Source organism: Sinocyclocheilus rhinocerous, unplaced genomic scaffold (assembly GCF_001515625.1).
Source record: "Sinocyclocheilus rhinocerous isolate Xijiao unplaced genomic scaffold, SAMN03320098_v1.1 scaffold688, whole genome shotgun sequence".
Taxonomy (NCBI): domain Eukaryota; kingdom Metazoa; phylum Chordata; class Actinopteri; order Cypriniformes; family Cyprinidae; genus Sinocyclocheilus; species Sinocyclocheilus rhinocerous.
The window spans coordinates 296,800-317,269 of NW_015651641.1; the positions used below are offsets into that span (position 1 = coordinate 296,800).

At 36.9% G+C, this 20,470-nt stretch overlaps 1 protein-coding gene across 1 annotated transcript in view; it reads left to right on the forward strand.

Moving 5' to 3' along the window:
• The first annotated feature begins 13,555 nt into the window (after nt 1-13,555).
• The window catches only part of LOC107713308 (polypyrimidine tract-binding protein 3-like), a 62,878-nt gene continuing 55,963 nt past the window's right edge, over nt 13,556-20,470 (forward strand). Inside the window, exon 1 of the mRNA XM_016518769.1 lies at nt 13,556-13,724. Coding sequence (XP_016374255.1) covers nt 13,611-13,724 — 114 coding nt within the window. The 5' untranslated portion in view covers nt 13,556-13,610. The remainder of the gene's footprint in view (nt 13,725-20,470) is intronic.

Sequence of the window (20,470 nt, forward strand, 5' to 3'; positions counted from 1 at the left end):
ACACACACACACACACACTCCAATGTAAGCACAAGACTGCAACTCAGCCGGTCCAACAAGTGTAACAAGTTCTTACACGCTTCAGGTACAGAGAGGATAACATCTTCACTGCTGCCCTCCCTCATACGATAAGCGTGTAAAAATAGTCATTATTTATAAAACAAACCGGGACATTATTTATTAATCAATAATTCAATGCACCAGAAAGCTTCATATGTTTGATAAGGAGCTCATTCCAGGAAGTGTCTGACCCTCGGAAAGCAGATGTACTGAATGAATCGACTGCGTGTTTATCGCAAGTGTCAAGCTCTTAAAGCTCTTCCCCAAGGCCCATTACCTTAATTAATAAATATATTCCAGCAACAAGATTATCCTCTATAGAGCTCCTAGTGCAGATACCATCAACAAATGATCCCAAACCACGCGCTGGGCTTGAAAATAGCGGACGCGTGGAACTTATTGTTGTCGCGCGTCAATGCGCACTCTATATTGGTGCTTTCAACAAAACGTCCAGCAACAAAAATATTACGCGCTTCTTCAAAGGTGTGTCTGCTGAAAGGGGAGGCCATTTTGTATAGAGAAGCGTCTGTACATGTATGTGTGTGTGTGTGTGTGTGTGTGTGTTCACGTCAGGGGCAGGAAGTGTGTGCGTGCCTTTGTGCCTGAGAGAGTGAATTTGTGTTGGGCAGTCGAACTGTACTAACAGCAGCACCCGTTTCTTCATTTTCCTGTGCTTGCATTGTTATTTCACCTCGCCTCTGTTTTGCTCTGTGCAATGGATGGGTATGTGAGTTTCCAGTGTCTTATTTTCCTATTACGCGCTTGTTGAGTTGTTCTTGTATTGAAGGGGTTGCATTATTGTATGTAATGATAATAAAGGCACGTCAGAAATGGCATGGGAGGAAAAGTGGGGGAGGGAGCGAACGTGTAAACTGCTAGAGATGTAACCTTTTAGGCTGCTTGTTTTTATTTTTAAATGCAAATGGGAATATTATTAAGTGACAGTCTTTTATTTAAATTTTTTTGGCTTGTATTGAAATTATGATGCGCGTCGCTTATGGGTTAAAATCGGTGAATGTTGTTGAGATGCAAAATATGGGCGTATAGCACTATACATATATATAGCATGATCAAATTTAGATTCTAGGAAGTGGGTTTGTTTAGAATTCAATTTCGTTTTGCTTGTAGCTGTTGTTATGTAACCATTCGTCGTTTGCTTTCAGATCTTGCTCTTCTATATACATACACGGCATGAATCCGAGGTAAATAGATTCGTGAAGTGGTAAGAATTAGGGAAATATGAGCTCCTCATGTGCTGCTGCCATTTTAAAGCCGTGAAGGGGCGTTTCTGAAGCGAATCTGTCTAGAAAACAGTGTTTGCTTGCGCTTTCACCCACCGACGCTCTGAAGTGGATTTTATGTGAGGATTTTACAAGAATAACGCGATATTCTTCTTTATATCGCGATATTACGTGTGGCGACTTTTGCACAGCCAGCGCGTCGCCACACAAACAGCGCGCTCCCATTGTGTGCAGTCGCGCGTTTACAGTATTTATCGTTTACTTTGCGCGTTCTGTACAGTATGTGTGGTGTTGTTTAGGGTGCTTAACTGTCATTGTTTACACTCGTGGGTGTTGGACTGCGCGCTGCACAGATTATATTTTACTCACTTATTGTTGCTTTGCTTGTCCCTTTTTCTAGTGACTCGTTTCGCAGAATCGGTTCTTTCGAACAGTTTGTTTCAAAAATCACTTCAGTGATCCTTTACGTCACGCGGGTCTCTGACGTATTTCACGCTTTTACTGTGTTCACTGTAGAGTAGACGCATGCAGTATTGCTTATTACCGTTTTGACTTGGTTTTATTAATAAAGTCATTCAGAACTTAAATATAATGTGCTGTTACAATACGTGACTGTAAATGCGACTGTATGCGTGTCAAGGGTGTAGTTTTGCATGTTTTATTTATTCAAACAGGCTCATATGCATGTTGATAAAACTGTCATCAAGTCATAAACATATTCGAGTACGTTTTATTTATCTTTTTTTTTCTGTATAGCAGCTGTTCTTCCCATCATTTAAATCCTCAGATCGATTCTCATCTTGTAAATGAATCTGAAAGATATGGGCTGGATCCTGTGTTGGGAAGGTTACTTTGGAAATGTAATAGGTTACAGATTACAAGTTACCCTATTTAAAATGTAATAAGTAGTGTAACTATTTCAATTACTTTATTAAAGTAATGTAACTGATTACTTTTGGATTACTTTTCTAAATTTCTAATTTCTGTTGATCATTTTGAAACATTTAAAGCAGGCAGGGTTAACCTTACAGTAATACTCTGATTTCTGTCAAACTTTCAAAATCCTTCGTCACTTGAATAAAGATTATAATAATTTAATTTGAAAGCACGGCCAGATCATTCTGAGGTTAAATGCAGATTTAAAATCATAACAAGATATAGTTTAATAGCTATGATACCATTCTTTAAATCAAATCTTTGCATAGCTATGACACGGGGATCACAAAAAACATTTAATCTTAAAAAATAAAGCATATACATAAACCCAAATAGTAAATAAAACAGTTATCGAATAAGCATGTGTCCTAAACTCCTGAAACATTGGTGTCTCATATTTTAGAGCAGTCGATGCAATTTGGGAAAGAAATCAATCAAATCTGTATGTGTGTAAAAATATTCAGATGTAACCCCCTTTGTAATCTTTAACATTTTCATAAGTAACTGCAATTAAATTATACATTTTTTTCTCAGTAACTGTAACAGATTACAGTTTTAAAAAATGTGTAATTAAATTAGGTAATTCCATTACTTGTTATTAGTTACTCCCCAACACTGGCTGTATCCGAAATCGTCCCTTATTCACCATTTCCTACAGTAATACACTAATATAGTCCACTGTATGAGTGAATGAAAACAAGTGAGCGAATTTGGACACTGAGTGTGACGTCTTTTTCTGAATTAATTTGGCACCACACAGTGCATGCTAGCTGTTGCGTGTACATCAGCTGTACACTTGTTATCAAGGTGCATTATGGGGTTATATGAGTGCACACAATAATATTCACTATGGTTTCATACACCATTACAAATGGTTGTCTCCTCAGATAGTGCACTATATAAAGAGGTAGCAATTTTAGACACAGCCATGGCACTTGCTGATTTGGTGAGTTGTTGATTCCTGAAAGATTCCTTCAGGCCCGGTTTAGTGAACCGGTTCAAATGATTCATCAAAAAGATCCGACTCAACATAAAGGATGTGTTCAGGAGTCGCTAGTAAAACATGATTTAATCAAAAGATTTATTCCACACCTTGAATTGTGCAAGTTACGGTTTCGTTTTGGTTAATGCTGAAGTGCCTCAATGTCTAAGCTCGCAAAAACTTCTCACGATGTCCACACAGAACAAAGATCAGCAGCAGTTTCTCATAATAGCACTACACTTTTCGGCCTTTTTAGTGTGCTTGTTATCTTTCTCACAGTTAATTTTGTAGTACAGTATACTTAGTAATGCATATAAAGTGCAGCTGCAGCGCGACAGAAGCGAAAGCATTAGATAATTGTGCATTTTCACACTCCCGGGGGATTTCCATTTCCATCATCAAACAATTCCCACATCTCCCCAGTGTGGGGATTACAATCTGCTTCTAAAAGACTGAATGCCCATTTCTCACTTTGCCTCGGTGTCTCTCATTGTGGAATGAATGAACATAAATGTGGAAGCTTAAAGAGTTAGTTCACCCAGAAATGAAAATTAGCCTGTGTTTTACTCACCCTCAAAGCATCCTAGGTGTATGTGACTTTCTTCTTTCAGACGAATCCAATCGGAGTTATATTGAAAATTGTCCTTGCCCCTCCAAGCCTTTCAATGGGGGTAAGCGGGTGTCGGTTGTCAACAGTTCAGAAGACGTGAAATAAAGTGCGCGCATCTGTAATAAAACGTCCCTCACACGGCTCCGGGGGGTTGAATAAAGGCCTCCTGTAGCGAGTCCATGCATTTTTGTAAGATAAATATCCATATTTCAAACGTAATAAACACTTTTTTCTCACTTCCGCTGACTGTCATATGCGGAAGACGTTCAGGCGGATGAGGTAAGACGTCGGTGTTGCGTGATTAGTGACGAACGCGGAGACAAAACAAAACGCCGTTCACGAATTAGAAGCACAAAACGAGGATTTGTAAAGAAAAATGTCGGAGAATTTCGATATAAGACAAGAAACTTTGTTTCCTTTGCTCCTGCATTTCTCAGAGGCGCGCATACGTCGCATACGTCTTACGTCATCCGCCGGAACGGCTTCCGCGTATGACAGTCAGCGGAAGTGAGAAAAAAGTGTTTATTACGTTTGAAATATGGATATTTATCTTACAAAAACACATGGATTCGCTACAGGGGGCCTTTATTCAACCCCGGAGCCGTGTGAGGGACGTTTTATTACGGATGCGCGCACTTTATTTCACGTCTTCTGAACTGTTGACAACCAACACCCGTTTACACCCCATTGAAAGGCTTGGAGGGGCCAGGACAATTTTTAATATAACTCCGATTGGATTCGTCTGAAAGAAGAAAGTCACATACACCTAGGATGCTTTGAGGGTGAGTAAAACACAGGCTAATTTTCATTTTTGGGTGAACTAACCCTTTAAGGTATCCACCTGGTATTGAGGGCTTCAGTTTGTGTTGCTTCAATTATAACAGAGGCATCTGGTAACACGGAGTCCTAAAATCAGCCAACTGTGATGCAATGGAACAGAGCACACAACAGCTAGACAAAGCTAATTTGTTTGAGGGCTTGTTTTAGTTAAACAATTGAATATAGACTACAAATAATGTTAATACAAAGAAGTGCTTGGTAAATGTTTGACATGCAGCTCTTTACCGAAGCATGACTAGCCAGTCATGATCTTTTTCAGATTTTTAAAACAGAAGTTAGGGGAGAAAAGGAAGGTAGTTGCTAAAATTCTACTTTCGACACTGATTGCAGCACAAATATTTTGGTTAAATGCTATAGCAGAGCTTCAGTGGAGGCCTGAGTTTGTGTGTCATGGCCAACTTAGGCTTTGTGATATAGTGATGTAATTTAGAAATACATTAGCTGATTTCTGTCTATCCACATTCCAAGTGTGATCTTTACACTTGCCCTCTAACCTAAATAATTGACCTTGTTGAGGTAATGTCCCGAGTGTACTTGAGAGATGTTGTCCTGTGGGCTGTAAACTGGCCGAACCAGTCGTCAGCAAAACCAATGCCCTCAGTTCAAAAAGGTGCAGTTATTGTGCTCAAAACAATCAATATTTGTGGTTTTTGAGCATGGAAGCATGATTTAGCATTCATTAGAATTTGTTAAATTAACATATTTTAATCTGTTTGTAATAAACATGAATCTCACAAAATGTCATTTTTAAGTCACTTTTGAACGAATATAAAGAAAAATATGAAATTATATTTTGCATAAAGAAAATTAAGCCTATTTTTGGACCATTAAGATTTTTTTTTTTTTGCATTTAACCCCACAGTCTTCATTTCTGTAATACAAAAAAAAAATAAAAATCTGCATCATATTGTATGGACAGAATGTTTTTTAATGCTTTCTTAAAGAAAATATTTTACAAGTAAATTCTGTACAATAAATATTAATATGATGTCCTATTACTATGATGGATAGCCTACTTTACAATTAAAATAATATATCTTTATTTTTATACTCATTTTTGCTTCAAGATTTTTGCTGTGCCCTTTTTAGGCAAAATATCTTCTTTTTTTTTTCTTCTTCTTTTGATTTTGGTATGAAACATGCATTTCTTTATATTTTTTTTTCCAAATTATTTTTTTCAATATAAATTAGAAATGATTGCTCGTAAAATAGGATTTAATCAGAATACCTTGAATTGTGCAAGTTTGTTATGGTTTTGTTTAAATAATGCCTATATATAGCCTATCTAGGCTCAAGAAAACTTGTCACATTGAAAACACAGTAAATGAAGCCGGTTTTAGGATCATTAGATTATTTTGCATTGTCATGTTATTGTCATGACAATTAAGCACATTTAACCCCCAATCCATATTCCTGTAATATAAGACCTGCATAATATTGTAAGGACAGAATGTGTGTGTGTTTTAGTGAAGTCTTTTAAAATCTGATTAAATTCAGTGCAACAAGTACTACTAGGGTTTATGTATACTATATAATTAACACATCACAACAATTTTTGCTTCAGTAATTATTCTTTACAGTCATTTGCTTTTTGCGAAATAAATTGTATTTTTTCTTTTGATTTTGGTTTGAAATATACATTTATTTTTGCAGTTTTTGTGAGATTCCTCCAAATAATGCACTTTTTCTTTTCAATGTTGCACAAAAAAGACTTTCAGCCTTCTGTACCACATGAATTAGAAATGATCTCTCCTGCAGTTCATTATAATGCATTGTAACCCAATCACAATAGCTCCAAAATGGAAACCGTGTGATGGGCACTTTGCTGCCTCATGTGGGTGATTCATCTAAGACATTTCACTTTTAGACTAATGTTGTCTTCAGGAGGAAATGTTTCATCCTGTCAGTCTCCTCTTGATAAGTCTGAGCTGCGATAATTAGGCAAAGTGTAGGGTGCAGGAATAAATAGCAGCATGATAGCTGAGACTTCCCTCAAACCCGTGTGAGATGTTGGGGAAGTTCCCCTGCTAGATTGTGGCGAGTTACATCATGAGCTTTATGCCCATACTTCCTGCATAACAAGGTCTGAAAAAATACCAGTATAGCAGAAAACCCTTCGTACTCTCTGTTGCATCTCAAGGTAGGGCTGCACGATTAATCGAATGCGATTGACATGCGCCTTTTGTTAGTAAAGCCGGTTCTGTAATCAGCAGGAAATCATCATCACATGCTTTCAGATGGAGCAGAGTCTTGCCTCATTCAAATATTTGATATTTTGAGGAAGCCTCTTTTTTAAAATTCTAAGAATGATTCTAAGACATCCTTACACACTCAAAAATAAAGGCTCTTAATCGGCATCTGTGGTTCCATGAAGAACCTTTAACATCCATGGAACCTTTCCATTGCAAAAAAGCTTCTTTGGATTATTAAAGTGTTCTAAACACTAAGAAAAACATGTATTTTTTTAAAGAACTGTTCACTGAAAGGTTCTTTGGGGAAACATAAATGATAACGAAAACCCATTTTCTAAAGTATTTAAGAACGCTCTTAAAAATAAAGGTTCCAAAAAGGGGATTTCATAGACATGCAATAGAAGAACCATGCTTGTTTCCCCAAAGAAACTTTCAGTTTCTTAGTCTAAAGAACATTTTAATAATATACAAGAAACGTTTGTTTCAATGGAAAGTTTCCATGGATGTTAAAGGCTCTTTATGGAACCGTCAATGCCAGTTAAGAGACTTTATTTATAAGAGTGTATTGGGTAACAATAAATATAAAATATAATACTAAAGGTTCGTGTAAACAATACAATGATACAACTGCTAGGTATTTTTCTAATATAATATGAGACTTTAAGTGAGGTTTAATGGAAATCAGACAAACAGTATAGGATGATTTTTTTCTGGTTTCAGTGTTATTAGCAAAACCGTGTTGTAGCGCCACCTCTAGCCACCCTCTACATATCTACTAAATTTCGTAATGGCTATTCACATTTGACATTATAAGCTGATGAAGTTTGTTTCGCTGCTAACATACATGTTTTCTTGATTAACATTGTGATATCTATAGCATATGTTATCATTTGCCCCAAAGAAGACACATATTGATTTTGATTGATCATACAACTGTGGAGTTACAAGCATTTTTTTTCAGTTTTAGCGCCCCCTATAGGTAGAATTTGACCTAATTTGGCATACATCCTCAGACTGTCAAGTTGTCTGTGTATGCCAAATTTTGTTAAGTTAGGACTTTGCATTCGACAGATATAGGTCCGTTTGTTAAAATGCCCAATGCCAGACCAATGCATTTGATTATACCTTCTCAAAGCTTTCAACGTATCTTTTGATAACTTTTTTGCCCATATCGGCTAAACCATTGCCTTATCATAGCATCATCTTGTGTCAGATAAATAAATAGTAGTGGGTAGGTGGGATTTCTAACCATCCCACCAAGTTTGGTATCTCTACGACCTTCGACCTTCAGTGCTTAGACCACTAATAAATTGCAAAGCACTCTCAGATTCGCTTTACTAAACAAGAGGTTAAAGGGGTAGTTCACCCAAAAATGAAAATTGTCATCATTTACTTACCCTCATGTTGTTCCAGATCTGTATGCGTTTCTTTCTTCTGTTGAACACAAAAGAAGATATTTTGAAGAATGTTGGTAACCAAACAGTTGAGGATAGCCATTGATTTCCATAGTATTTTTTCTATGCTTTGAAGTCAAAGGCTACCGTCAACTGTTTGGTTACCAACATTTGGTTACCAACATTTGCTCGGTTACTAGATTGATCCATGTCTTCTGAGACACAGTCACTTTATATAAGATGATGAACAGATTTAATTTAAAGGCAGAGTAAGTGATTTCTGGTAGCCAATGTTGATATTTGAAATCACCAAAACAAACACGCCCCTACCCCAAAAGGGTCTTGCCCCTATTTTGATAGCTCCGCCCCACATATACGTACGCAACCCAGGCAACGATTAGTTCTGTGAAACAAAGCAAAACCAATGTTACACCATGTCTACCTTTACTAAACAAGAGGTTAAAGGGGTAGTTCACCCAAAAATGAAAATTGTCATCATTTACTTACCCTCATGTTGTTCCAGATCTGTATGCGTTTCTTTCTTCTGTTGAACACAAAAGAAGATATTTTGAAGAATGTTGGTAACCAAACAGTTGAGGATAGCCATTGATTTCCATAGTATTTTTTCTATGCTTTGAAGTCAAAGGCTACCGTCAACTGTTTGGTTACCAACATTTGGTTACCAACATTTGCTCGGTTACTAGATGTCGGATCCCTCATTCAATGCAAGTTGGCCCTTTTTTTTTTTTTTTTTGCCCACCAAGCAAAAATCATAAGTCTGATCTCTTAGAGATGCACACCTCTCCTGAAAAATTTTGAGGTATCATTTGTCACCATGTGGGATGAGTTAAATGAAGATGTTTAATTCAATGACAAATTAGAGCAGGCTATTCAAAACCACATCTACACCTGTGAGTCACAGGCTACAGCCCATGAACATACAAAGCACGGCAGGAAATGAGTGCTTATCAGGCATCGACTTCTCCTTGTCCATGTAATCAAACTCTTTTGGACATGGAAGACACAAACTGATCCTAGATCAGTGCTTTTATTGCAAGGCGATTTATTAAATGCAAAGAATTGCCCGTTATATGTAGGTCAGAACAGAAGGTTACGTGGTGGACTGTACCGCTAGATCTGAGACGAGAATGGAGAAGGCTCTAGTGTTATTTTATTAAGGCCTAGAGCACAACAGAGAAAAACATTGTCATGTGATGGCTGGCCTCACAGGGATCAGAGACCTTATGAAGATTTATCTGAAAGCTGCTGGTCTATTTTTATTGTTGGCGTGTGAAAATGAAAATGCAGCTTTGTGATAGCACATTTATTTTGTGATTTATTTGTGATAGCATATATCCTAAAACTGACCTGTGTTTTGCACTTTCTTTTAAGTGGTACTTGCTAAACCTTGTTTCACACCGCACATGCTAAATCAGCGCATATGTATTTCACCACTTATATGAGGCGGTCACAGCAGTCACACCACCTGGGTTAGCAGAGTGGTGAAAATAAACCCCTAACCACATTACAAATGCCCTCAACACTAATGGAAAAGTTTAGAAAAAATCTAGTTTAGTCTTTTAGGTCAATAACATGACATATTTTGTTTGGTCGAAATCTATAACTTTATTTAAAAAAGCGTTTCTTACATACAATGTCTTGAATATGCCTCCTCTGTGATGTGCATGTTTGTAATTTCTGAAGGAACATTTATTTTGATATTTTTGGGGACATAAAGTCCGAAATGTCAAGGTGATAAAACTGTCCTGATATCATAATAATAATAATAGGCTTTATATATATATATATATATAAAGCCTCATTAAAAGAAATACATTTGTGAAAACAATGTTACTGAGTAGTTTGGCATAATCTTTTATTATTTATTAAATATTATTATATATTATTATTTAGTAAAAATAATCATATTTCAACAAACTACTTCACTGCTTATTAATATTTGAAAACTTCCAAATCAAAGTCATGTGGTGCGACCAGCATGCAGAAACATACTGGGGAAAAAATTATAAAACAGCAGTTTATATCTTATTAGATTAGTAAAATGTCATGTGGTGTGACTCCCCAAAATGTGATAATATTTATGAATCTATAATTAATCATATTTGTAAAAAATACTTTACCTTGAAAATGTTTACATTTAAAAATGTTTGTCACATTTACCAGCTTCTTTGTACAGTTACCATCATTCTCCTGCATTGAGACATTTACCAGCCTTCACACAATTTGACAGTAATGGTTAGTTTAGGCTTTATAAAAAATCTTGTGTAGATGTTGAATGTTGCTATATAGATAAACATGTGCCTCCCAGAGTGCATATATTTACATTTTCACAGGTATATAAATTAAAAGATGTCCGGTCTGTTCAGATTCACATGCTGTGCCATTGTTCCTCAGCTGTGCAGAATTTCAAATATACCAGTGTTTTTTTCTGGATTTCAGTAGGAAGGCGACACGTTTCACCCACTCACATGTCTGCCATATGGACACTACCCTCATCTCCACACATACTACACCGCTTCTTTCCTTTGTAAATGGCACTGGTTGATCTGAGAATGTATGAAGTTTACTAGCTGTTATCATCATTTCCAGCAGTTCTTTCTAATGTTCAGTTAATTGTTAGCAATTGATCACAGCCATTTGAGCTTGTCCATGTTAGTGTTTCTAAAAGTCAGTAGAATGTCTTTTATGTTTAGCTAAGGGAACTATTTAATAAGACACTCTGTAATCTTGGCAGAGAGCTTTGAAATGACTTTCATGAGGTCTAGTGTGTTTTCTCCAAATATGAGTCTTGCACTTGACACAAACACAAAAGTCAAGAAGAACCACTGCACCATGTTTTCAAGGTTTCATAATAATGTACTTATAGTGCTTGCTAAGGCAAGCATCACCATTACTATTGGTTTTGGATTTTCAGGGCAAACACAAACACCACTCACATTTTCTTCAGAAAATGTACGTTGTATGTTGTTGTTTATATTGCCAAATCGATCAGTGTTGCTGGAGACTGCACACTACTTCCTTGTTTTTTTATTGATTGCACTTCCTTCTGTTTACTGCAGGACCAGGTGAGCGATTGCGCAATGTGAGTCATTCTTGGTACTCTCTTGAAATTTCTGTTGTGAAATGCTGCTCTTAAACGTCACGTTGTTGTCAACATTTGTTCTTTTAATGCATTATCAAATTGTAATAACTTGCTCTGCCTTTAAAACAATGTCATAAGGCCATTTATTGTTCAACAGTTTGTCATACAAAAGCCTCTTTTCACCATCCAGTCAATCCCTGATGAATAAAATCAAGCTTTATTCTCATTTAATATCCTGTTTTGCTCAGAAATGCATCACATTGCGGAAGTAAAATGGTTTAACAAATGCCTGGTTCCCCCTGCCATCAACCAAGCATGACCCTTTGACCCATTACTATTCAGCTTATATGTAGTGGGAAATGCTACTTACTTTTTCAGAGTTTGCTCATTCTAAAGGTTGTCTTTGGTCTCGTATAGATGATGGCACTCACACATTAAAATGATTGATGGAGAAAAATAATGTGGAGACAAGCAACAATGGCTTTTGTCAGAGGGTTCCTTATTTTGTTACCATGAATAATGGCAGCATGCAAAACCAGCTCCTGCGCTTCAGTATGGTGCTTTTGAATACGTTTAACATACTGTAAATTGTTTAACAAACAGTAGTTGAAAATTAAAATTCTGTCATCTTTTATTCACCCGAACCTGTATGCCGTTCTTTCTTCTGTGGAACACAAAAGACGATGCTCTTTTTCCATACAGCAAAACCATACCATTTTAAGCTCCAAAAGATGGTCCAACTCCATATGACTTTTGTGCAAATTCTATATCTTCTGTATGGTAGCTTTGTGTGCAGAGCAGACAGAAATCTTAAAAGAAAGATATTTAAAATCTTGCCCTTCGCTGTAGCTCTCAAATCTCATTTCCTCAGAAGCATATTCAAAGAAAGCAGAGTGTTCGGTTACAAAAAAATGTGTTAACTATCTGCTTTTGGTGTAACTGATGTCAAACCTGCCATGATTTGTCTGTCTGTCATCAGTTATTCACCCTCATGTTGTTCTAAACCCATAGGATTTTCTTTGAGATTTCTGTCTCTCAATTGAAAGTCCACAGAACCAATACTTTCACACTTCAAAAAGTGCATTGTAAAAGTAATCCATATGAATCCAACCGTTTGATCCATGTCTTCTGAGACACAGTCACTTTATATAAGATGATGAACAGATTTAATTTAAAGGCAGAGTAAGTGATTTCTGGTAGCCAATGTTGATATTTGAAATCCAAAAGACGACTTTTTCCATACAGCAAAACCATACCATTTTAAGCTCCAAAAGATGGTCCAACTCCATATGACTTTTGTGCAAATTCAATATCTTCTGTATGGTAGCTTTGTGTGCAGAGCAGACAGAAATCTTAAAAGAAAGATATTTAAAATCTTGCTTCAAAAAGTGCATTGTAAAAGTAATCCATATGAATCCAACCGTTTGATCCATGTCTTCTGAGACACAGTCACTTTATATAAGATGATGAACAGATTTAATTTAAAGGCAGAGTAAGTGATTTCTGGTTTTATTCACGTATAGACATTGATCAAAGAGCAAATCAAATATGAGATCAAAAAATTGTACACGGAAAAAAAATTTAGTGTAGGATTTACATTGAAACAATGAAATGGCTTGTAAATTTCACAAATAAATACAAAGAAATTGCAAGTAACACACTTGAAGTAGAAAGACATATCAAAATCTTTGTTTTACTTATTTATTGTACTTGCTTGACACATGGGAACAAACCTCATTGGTTCTTGCCCGTCATCTGTTTCTCATAAAAATCTATCGGCTTCAGAAAACCTGGCAAATATGTGTCATGGACTACTTTTATGGTGTTTCTATGGTGCGGTTTTGGCCTTTTTAGAGCTTGACAGCCCCTGCTTTGCTTGTATGGAAAAGAGCAGCATGAACTTTCCTCAAAACATCTTCATTTGTGCTTCACGGCATTTGGGATCACATAAGTTCAAGTAAACATGAACAATCCCTTTAACAAGCTTCCCGTTTTGTCATGGTATAGGCCAGGGGTAGGCAAGTTCGGTCCTAGAGAGCCAGCTCCAACCCTGAAAACTAAACTCACCTGCCTATAGCCTTAGTAATCCTGAAGACATTGATTAGCTTGTTCAGGTGTGTTTGATTAGGGTTGGAGCTGAACTCTGCAGGACTGCGGCTCTCTAGGACCGAACTTGCCTACCCCTGGTATAGACAGTCACATCCAGCTCATTTTTCCCCAACTTCATCAACTCAGGTGAGGTGTTCAGCCGTATGAGTCTTTGTAATGGAACGTCATGCTTTCCATCCATCTTGAGGATTACAGCAAGAGATGTTGTTGACGTCTGGCAAAATCCCCAGCTTCCTGCCATTCATCATCTTCCTCTCGTATGTACACCCTCACTCCCAGTGACAGTCCCACCCATTTAAGTGTGTTTCGCCTTTTTGTTTAGGAAAATTATACAACAATCATGTGACTACGTTTCGGCATTTGCAGATTCAGGTGAAAGGTGAAGCACTTTACATTATCTAAACAGCTGATGTATGTGGACGAGTGTGTTGCCTTTATGAGGGTTAGCAGAGCTGTTTAATATATTATGAGCCGAATAAATAGCGTTGAAAACCATGAGCTGTTTTCATTCAGTGTTAGTGTTGGGAACTTGGGAACAGTTATAAAAGTATTGCATTTTCACCTAGTGTTGAGGTTTAAGGCATTAACGCTTCTCTGCGGTCCAAATTAATAATTTATTATGTTGTTGGTTATATAAAAATTATACAGGTTTCCCACTGAAAGGCATTTATTTAACAGTTGGTTCAACAATTAATAGCCACTCAAGGCACAGAGAGAGAAAGGCTTCTATTTCTGTCTGTGCTATGCTGTGTTATATGAGATGAATGGCATTTTTCCGCTGGTGGTGAGAAACCATCATTTTGACTCTGAAAACCATAATTTCATTCTGTGTTATTTTGACTATATGCTGTATATGAAACATTTTTAAGCCATTCGTTTGTAAAACCTTTCTTGAGTTAATTTTCATGTTAAATTCATAACAACAAATTCTTTAAGAATGCATTTGTGAACAATTTTGAAATAACATTAGAAATTTGTTCTGCTAGTGTTTAATGAATGTTTTAGAAAAGAGTACTAGGTTTTAAAACTAGTATGCAATATTTAAAAAGATAAACAATTCATACTTGTTGAATTGAATTTTGCTCATCTTGTTGCAGATAAAAACTTTGCGTTTTAAACTTTTTTGTCTTTTTTTTTTCAAGTTCATTTTGGCTGGCGAATCAAATATTACATTTGAATATGTGCATGAAACAGACACTGTCGTGGTCAAAATGCATCATATGAGAAGTTACTGAAATTTAGGAATAGTTCACCTAAAAATTAAAATTTACTCACTCTCAGGCCATCCAACATGTACAGTAGATGAGCTTGTTTGATTGTTCATCAGAGCAGATTTGGAGAAATTTAGCAATATATCTCTTGCTTATCAATTCAGAGTGAATGGGTGCCTTCAGAATGAGAGTCCAAACAGCTGATAAAAACACAATCACAATAATCCACAAGTAATCCACACACCACTCCAGTCCATCAATTAATGTCTTGAAAAACGAAAAGCTGCATGTTTGTATGAAACAAATCCATCATTTAGACATTTTAAACATGCAGGTTTGTCCTTCACTAGATGTTACTTGATGGACTGGAGTGGTGTGGATTACTTGTGAATTATTGTGATGTTTTTATCTGCTGTTTGGACTCTCATTCTGACGGCACCCATTCACTGCAGAGGATCCATTGGTGAGCAAGTGACGTAATGCTTAATTTCTCAAAATCTGTTCTGATGAAGAAACGTACCCTCATTTTGGATGGCCCAGTTGTGACTACATTTTCAGCAAATTTTCATTTTTGTGTGAACTATTCTTTTAACTTTTGGCCGCCTGATCATATATTGTGTCAATGAAGGGATTTTTAACATTGTGGTTGATTTTACGGTTTAATTCGTCGCTCTAAAAATAGAATGTCAAACATTGCATTGCATTGTGGGATACAGTATTCCATTCAGTGTGCTCTGTTGTATACTGCACATTTTTGCAAATGTAGTACATCAAGTATTCCAAGCATACAAAATATACAAACTGCATTCTGCAGAAATACTATGTGTAGTATGATAGATTGGAAGTATGCTATTCCGTACATAGTAAAAGTCGTTTCTTCTAACTGGAGGGATGCTTGGGAATGAATCAGGAGTGAAGTATGTGGCAAACACAGCCCAGAGTAAATTACAGGGAGTAGATAGAGAGGTTGGCCACGCCAGACACACCCCCTTCTCCCCCAGCGCAAATCCCTACAAGTCTGCCAAACTCAGGCACAACAGATGCCGTTTGGTTTACCAGAGCATCATGTCTGAAGCCTCAAACAGGTTTGCCCATTTTTGCCCAAAAGAGCTTTCGACTGATGTGTCACGCTTGTAAAACTCACATTAAACGTCATATGCCCATGTTTTCTATTATTATGCCAATATCCCATTATTCATGAGCATCTATAAAGCATGCATTGTCAAAACATGTCTCAGCCTGTTGAAAAAACTCAATAGCAGAGGATGGTGCTCTCATTTTTTCCAAACGCTGAGCTCCCTTAAATGATGGTGGGAAAATCCCAAATGCCTAGTTTTTCTCCATTTTTGGCAGCACTCTAGAGCTACTGCTCCTTTTTTTGCTCTCGCCAAGAGTACACGCTATTAAACCAGAGATGCTGTCACTGGAAGTCTTTCAAATATCCTTCCAAAAACACTTTGCTGACACCATTGGATTTTCTCTGACAAAACAGCAAAGCAATTGACATAACATTATTGGGTGTCGACTTGACTGAAGAGACCAGTAAGATGGCAGTGATGTTTCTTTCTTCATAACCTGAACACAAAACAAGGGATTCAATCAAACCAGCACCATATTTAATGAGGTGACATATATATATATATATATATATATACTGTGTGTGTGTATATATATATATAAATATATATATATATATATATATATTTTTTTTAATAGATCTGTTAATTTTTTCAAAAGTGCATTACAAATGCAATGTTGTAAAAGCTTGCCATAATTTTTAACATTATATAAATTATTATTCTTAGTAACTGCTTATTAATATTTTAAAAACTGTGTAAAATGTGTACACTCACATGTATTTTGACTTTGGCCAGTAAGCAGCCACTCCCTAGCAGCCACTCAGAAGACCCTAGCAACGCTGTGGGATCACTACTTAACATTACTAAAATGTAAAAATCTAGTTATGTCTCCCAACTACCATCACACCAAGAGACCTCACCCCTCCGCCACCCATTTTCTCGTGTCTGTTTCATTTTGTGTTGGGTTAATTCTGTGAAGAATGCCACAGTCATATGACTAGAAAATCCTGTTATTTCTTTTACACTTCATACTCCATCATCAGTTCCCACAAATATTGTTTTTAATACTGTAAAATCAGTTTTCATCGCCAGAGTCCATCTGTATTTCTATATTTTTTTTAATACCTGCAAAGTCAGACCTTGCAGGTATTATGAAAAACTTCTCACTGCTACTTCATCATTGATCCTGTGGAGTAAATTCGCCAGGGTTTTTTGCTATTTCAGCAGATGCCATTCTTCCTTGTCAGCAGTTATGAGCGCAGAGGCCTTCTGTTGGCCCAGTTGTGGAAGTATTTCAAAACGAACTGGATTTTTACATTTTCTGGAGAACATTTGAGTTTTGTAGCCATGCAGAACTCACTGGCATGATACAAAGGTGTTTGCCATGATCTATATGGCAGGTAACCTGTTCTGAATGGTTCTAAGTTTGTTGTTATGCAATTGCTAGGGTGTTCTAGGTCATTTCTAGAGCATTGCTAGTAGGTTTCCTCCTGACTCAACTCAAAAGAGCCCATCCCTAAGTCTCTATGATATTCTGGTCTCTAGATAAGACTCTGGATCCTCAAAAATTATTTTTATGCTTGTTCATAAATCATAAATTTGCTGCATGTAATTTGCTGCATTATTCATATCTGTAGAATGTTTCTGTGTGGAAATCCCTAACCCTAAGTATGAGTAAAGGGCCATTTACACTAAGGACGATAACTTTAACGATACATTTGAATAATCATGCTAATTCTATGAAAATAACGAAGTCCACAGCACAACTATAATGATAACGATACAGGAACGATATTGTTGAAAACACTTTCAAGCTGAGAATCGATGAAAACACTCACCGCCAATCAGAATCAATCTGACTTTAAAGGTATCAAGCATTTAAAGTGGCAGAAGACAAAACTGCAGTGCTGTAGAATGTTTCTGTGTGGAAATCCCTAACCCTAAGTATGAGTAAAAATGATTAAAAAATAATCATGCTAATTCTATGAAAATAACGAAGTCCACAGCACAACTATAATGATAACGATACAGGAACGATATTGTTGAAAACACTTTCAAGCTGAGAATCGATGAAAACACTCACCGCCAATCAGAATCAATCTGACTTTAAAGTTATCAAGCATTTAAAGTGGCAGAAGACAAAACTGCAGTGCACTTATAATAAACTGAACGTTAATTTTTGATGGTGTGGATGCTAATATAGCTATGGTTCTTGGTGTGATCAGGCCTTAAAGGATTAGTTCACTTCCTGAATAAATATTTCCTGATAATTTACTCACCCACATGCCATCCAAGATGTTTATGTCTTTCTTTCTTCAGTCGCAAAGAAATTAAGGTTTTTGAGGAAAACGTTCCAGGATTTTTCTCCATATAATGGACTTCAATGGGAACCAACGGGTTGAAGGTCCAAATTGCAGTTTCAGTGCAGCTTCAAAGGGCTCTACACGATCCCAGCCGAGGAATAAGGCTCTTATCTAGCGAAACGATTGGTAATTTTCTAAAAAACATAAAAATGTATATACTTTTTTAACCACAAATGCACATCTTGCACCAGCTCCGCGATGCGCGTCTGCAAATTCATGCATGACGTATTCACGTTGGAAAGGTCACGCTTGGTTAGCTCTTCGTCTGTGTGCTCCGGTTCAGAAAGGCAGGGCGAAAAACTTCATCTCATTTTCTCCTCCAACTTCACAATCATCCGACATCGTTGTTTGTCTTTCTTTGGACGTTCACATTGTAAACACTGGGTCGGTACTTCCGCCTACGTTACGCGTGACCTTTCCAACGTGACTTAATGTGTGAAGTCCAGCTAGTGCAAGACAAGCATTTGTGGTTAAAAAGTGCTAATCCTTTTACAGAAATAGTGATGCATACATGGCTAAAACTTCAGTTTTGACACAAACACCTAGCATATGCATGCAGTTGAATGCATAGCTTTTCAAAGTGTACTCCATTTGATAGTATGCGCAAATACAGCCACTTGACATTTGCGCACTAGAAAGATTCATCCTTGTCCAGTGTCATAGTTATGACATTAAAATGTCATTGTGCTCATTTAAACGAATTGCATGCGTCTTTTAGCCGCCTTGCAGGCACTTGTCAACGCGAGCATCTGTTGTTGCTGCGTCTCCAGTAGTAGTTGTTAAGTATGTTTCGTTTATGTTTTAACATTTTGCAACAACAGCCTGGGCCAGTGTTGCCATTTTGTGGACAAACTAATGCTGAAAAAATTTCAATGTGTGAGCTCAGCGTACAGAGGATGTGAAAAATGTGTTTGCTAATGGCGAAATTTATGCACACCGAATTGTACACATACCCTATCGTACACATAAAAACCAGCATATAGTTTGGACTTTAAGTGTCTCCATTCACATCAGACACCATAGACAACCTGTTGAGTGTGTCTGTCCCTCATGTTGCTCTGTTACCGTAGAGGCTTCAGTAATTTGACTGCTGAGCATTGTTAGCGCTCTGTTGGCATTCTGGTCTCCACTGGCGGCCTGTGTTTTGGCTAGCAGGGCTGGGAGATGGGCAGAGAGGGCTATTGTTCTACTGTACTCCTGTGTTTCACCCAAAGATCTCCCCCTTCTTCCTCACCTCACTTCTCATCTGTGAGGAATGAGAACTATGCAGTGGCCCGGATGAACCTGGCTCCCACGTCGTTTCGCCCCTTGTTTCTCTCCGTCCTTGTGAGGGAAGCTTTCTTTGCTGGACCAAAATCCTTAACTTTCAATGATTTGATTCAACGTGTGATTCACAGCTTGTAATGTTGTTCATGTTTGAAATGTTTAACTAGCTGGTTAGTTCGTAGATGTTTGGTTGTGTCCTCATGAGTGTTTACTGAACCAAAAACATTTACTTTTGGGCGTTTTAGATATTAGATTTTGTTTTGTGGTTAGATGTTTACATACAGCTACTTTCCACAACAATGCTAAGTAACACTGAGTTACTGAAATTTTAAAAGTACAAAGACTGAAATAGTATTTTCTTGAAAAGCATACTCCAATCATCTTTGTTTTATTTACAACTTCGATTTTTTTTTTTTTTTTACAGTGTAGCATGTTCTGGTTGGTTGCCACAGGGTTGCTATGTGGTTAATAAGACGTTTGGAGTTTTTATCATGTTGCTCTGCTGTGCTAGAGTCCATTCGCAATGAGTTTTTGCGTTCCACTGCACTGCTTTTCCATCATTTTTATATGTAAACACAAGCTAGACTACGGAAGCCTGTTTCTGCCATGGGACAAAAATTATAAAAAGGTAATTGCAACTTTTTCTCTTCCAATTCAGATTTTTATTTCTCACAATTCTGAAAAGTAATTAAGTTAGAATTGCAAGATATAAACTTATAATTGCGAGGAAAATTAAGAATTGTGAGATAAAACTTTGCAATTACCTTTTTTATTGTTTAATTCGTGGTGGAAACAAAAACAAAACAGAATAGCGAGATATAAATGTGGAATTATATAAAAAGTCTGAATTGTGAGAAAAACTGATGTAATTACCTTTTATTTATTTAATGGCAGAAACAGGCTTCCATGCGAGACAGACATGTTGACCGTTGCACTCACAACTTGCATCTTGTGCACTGCATCCTCAATTTTCAATTTTACTTCACATGTATACAATTTTGTCAATAAATACAAGCAGTCAGATATATTAACTGTACCTGATGTGGTTTCTCAAGTTAATGGTATTACACCACCCCCCTGCAAC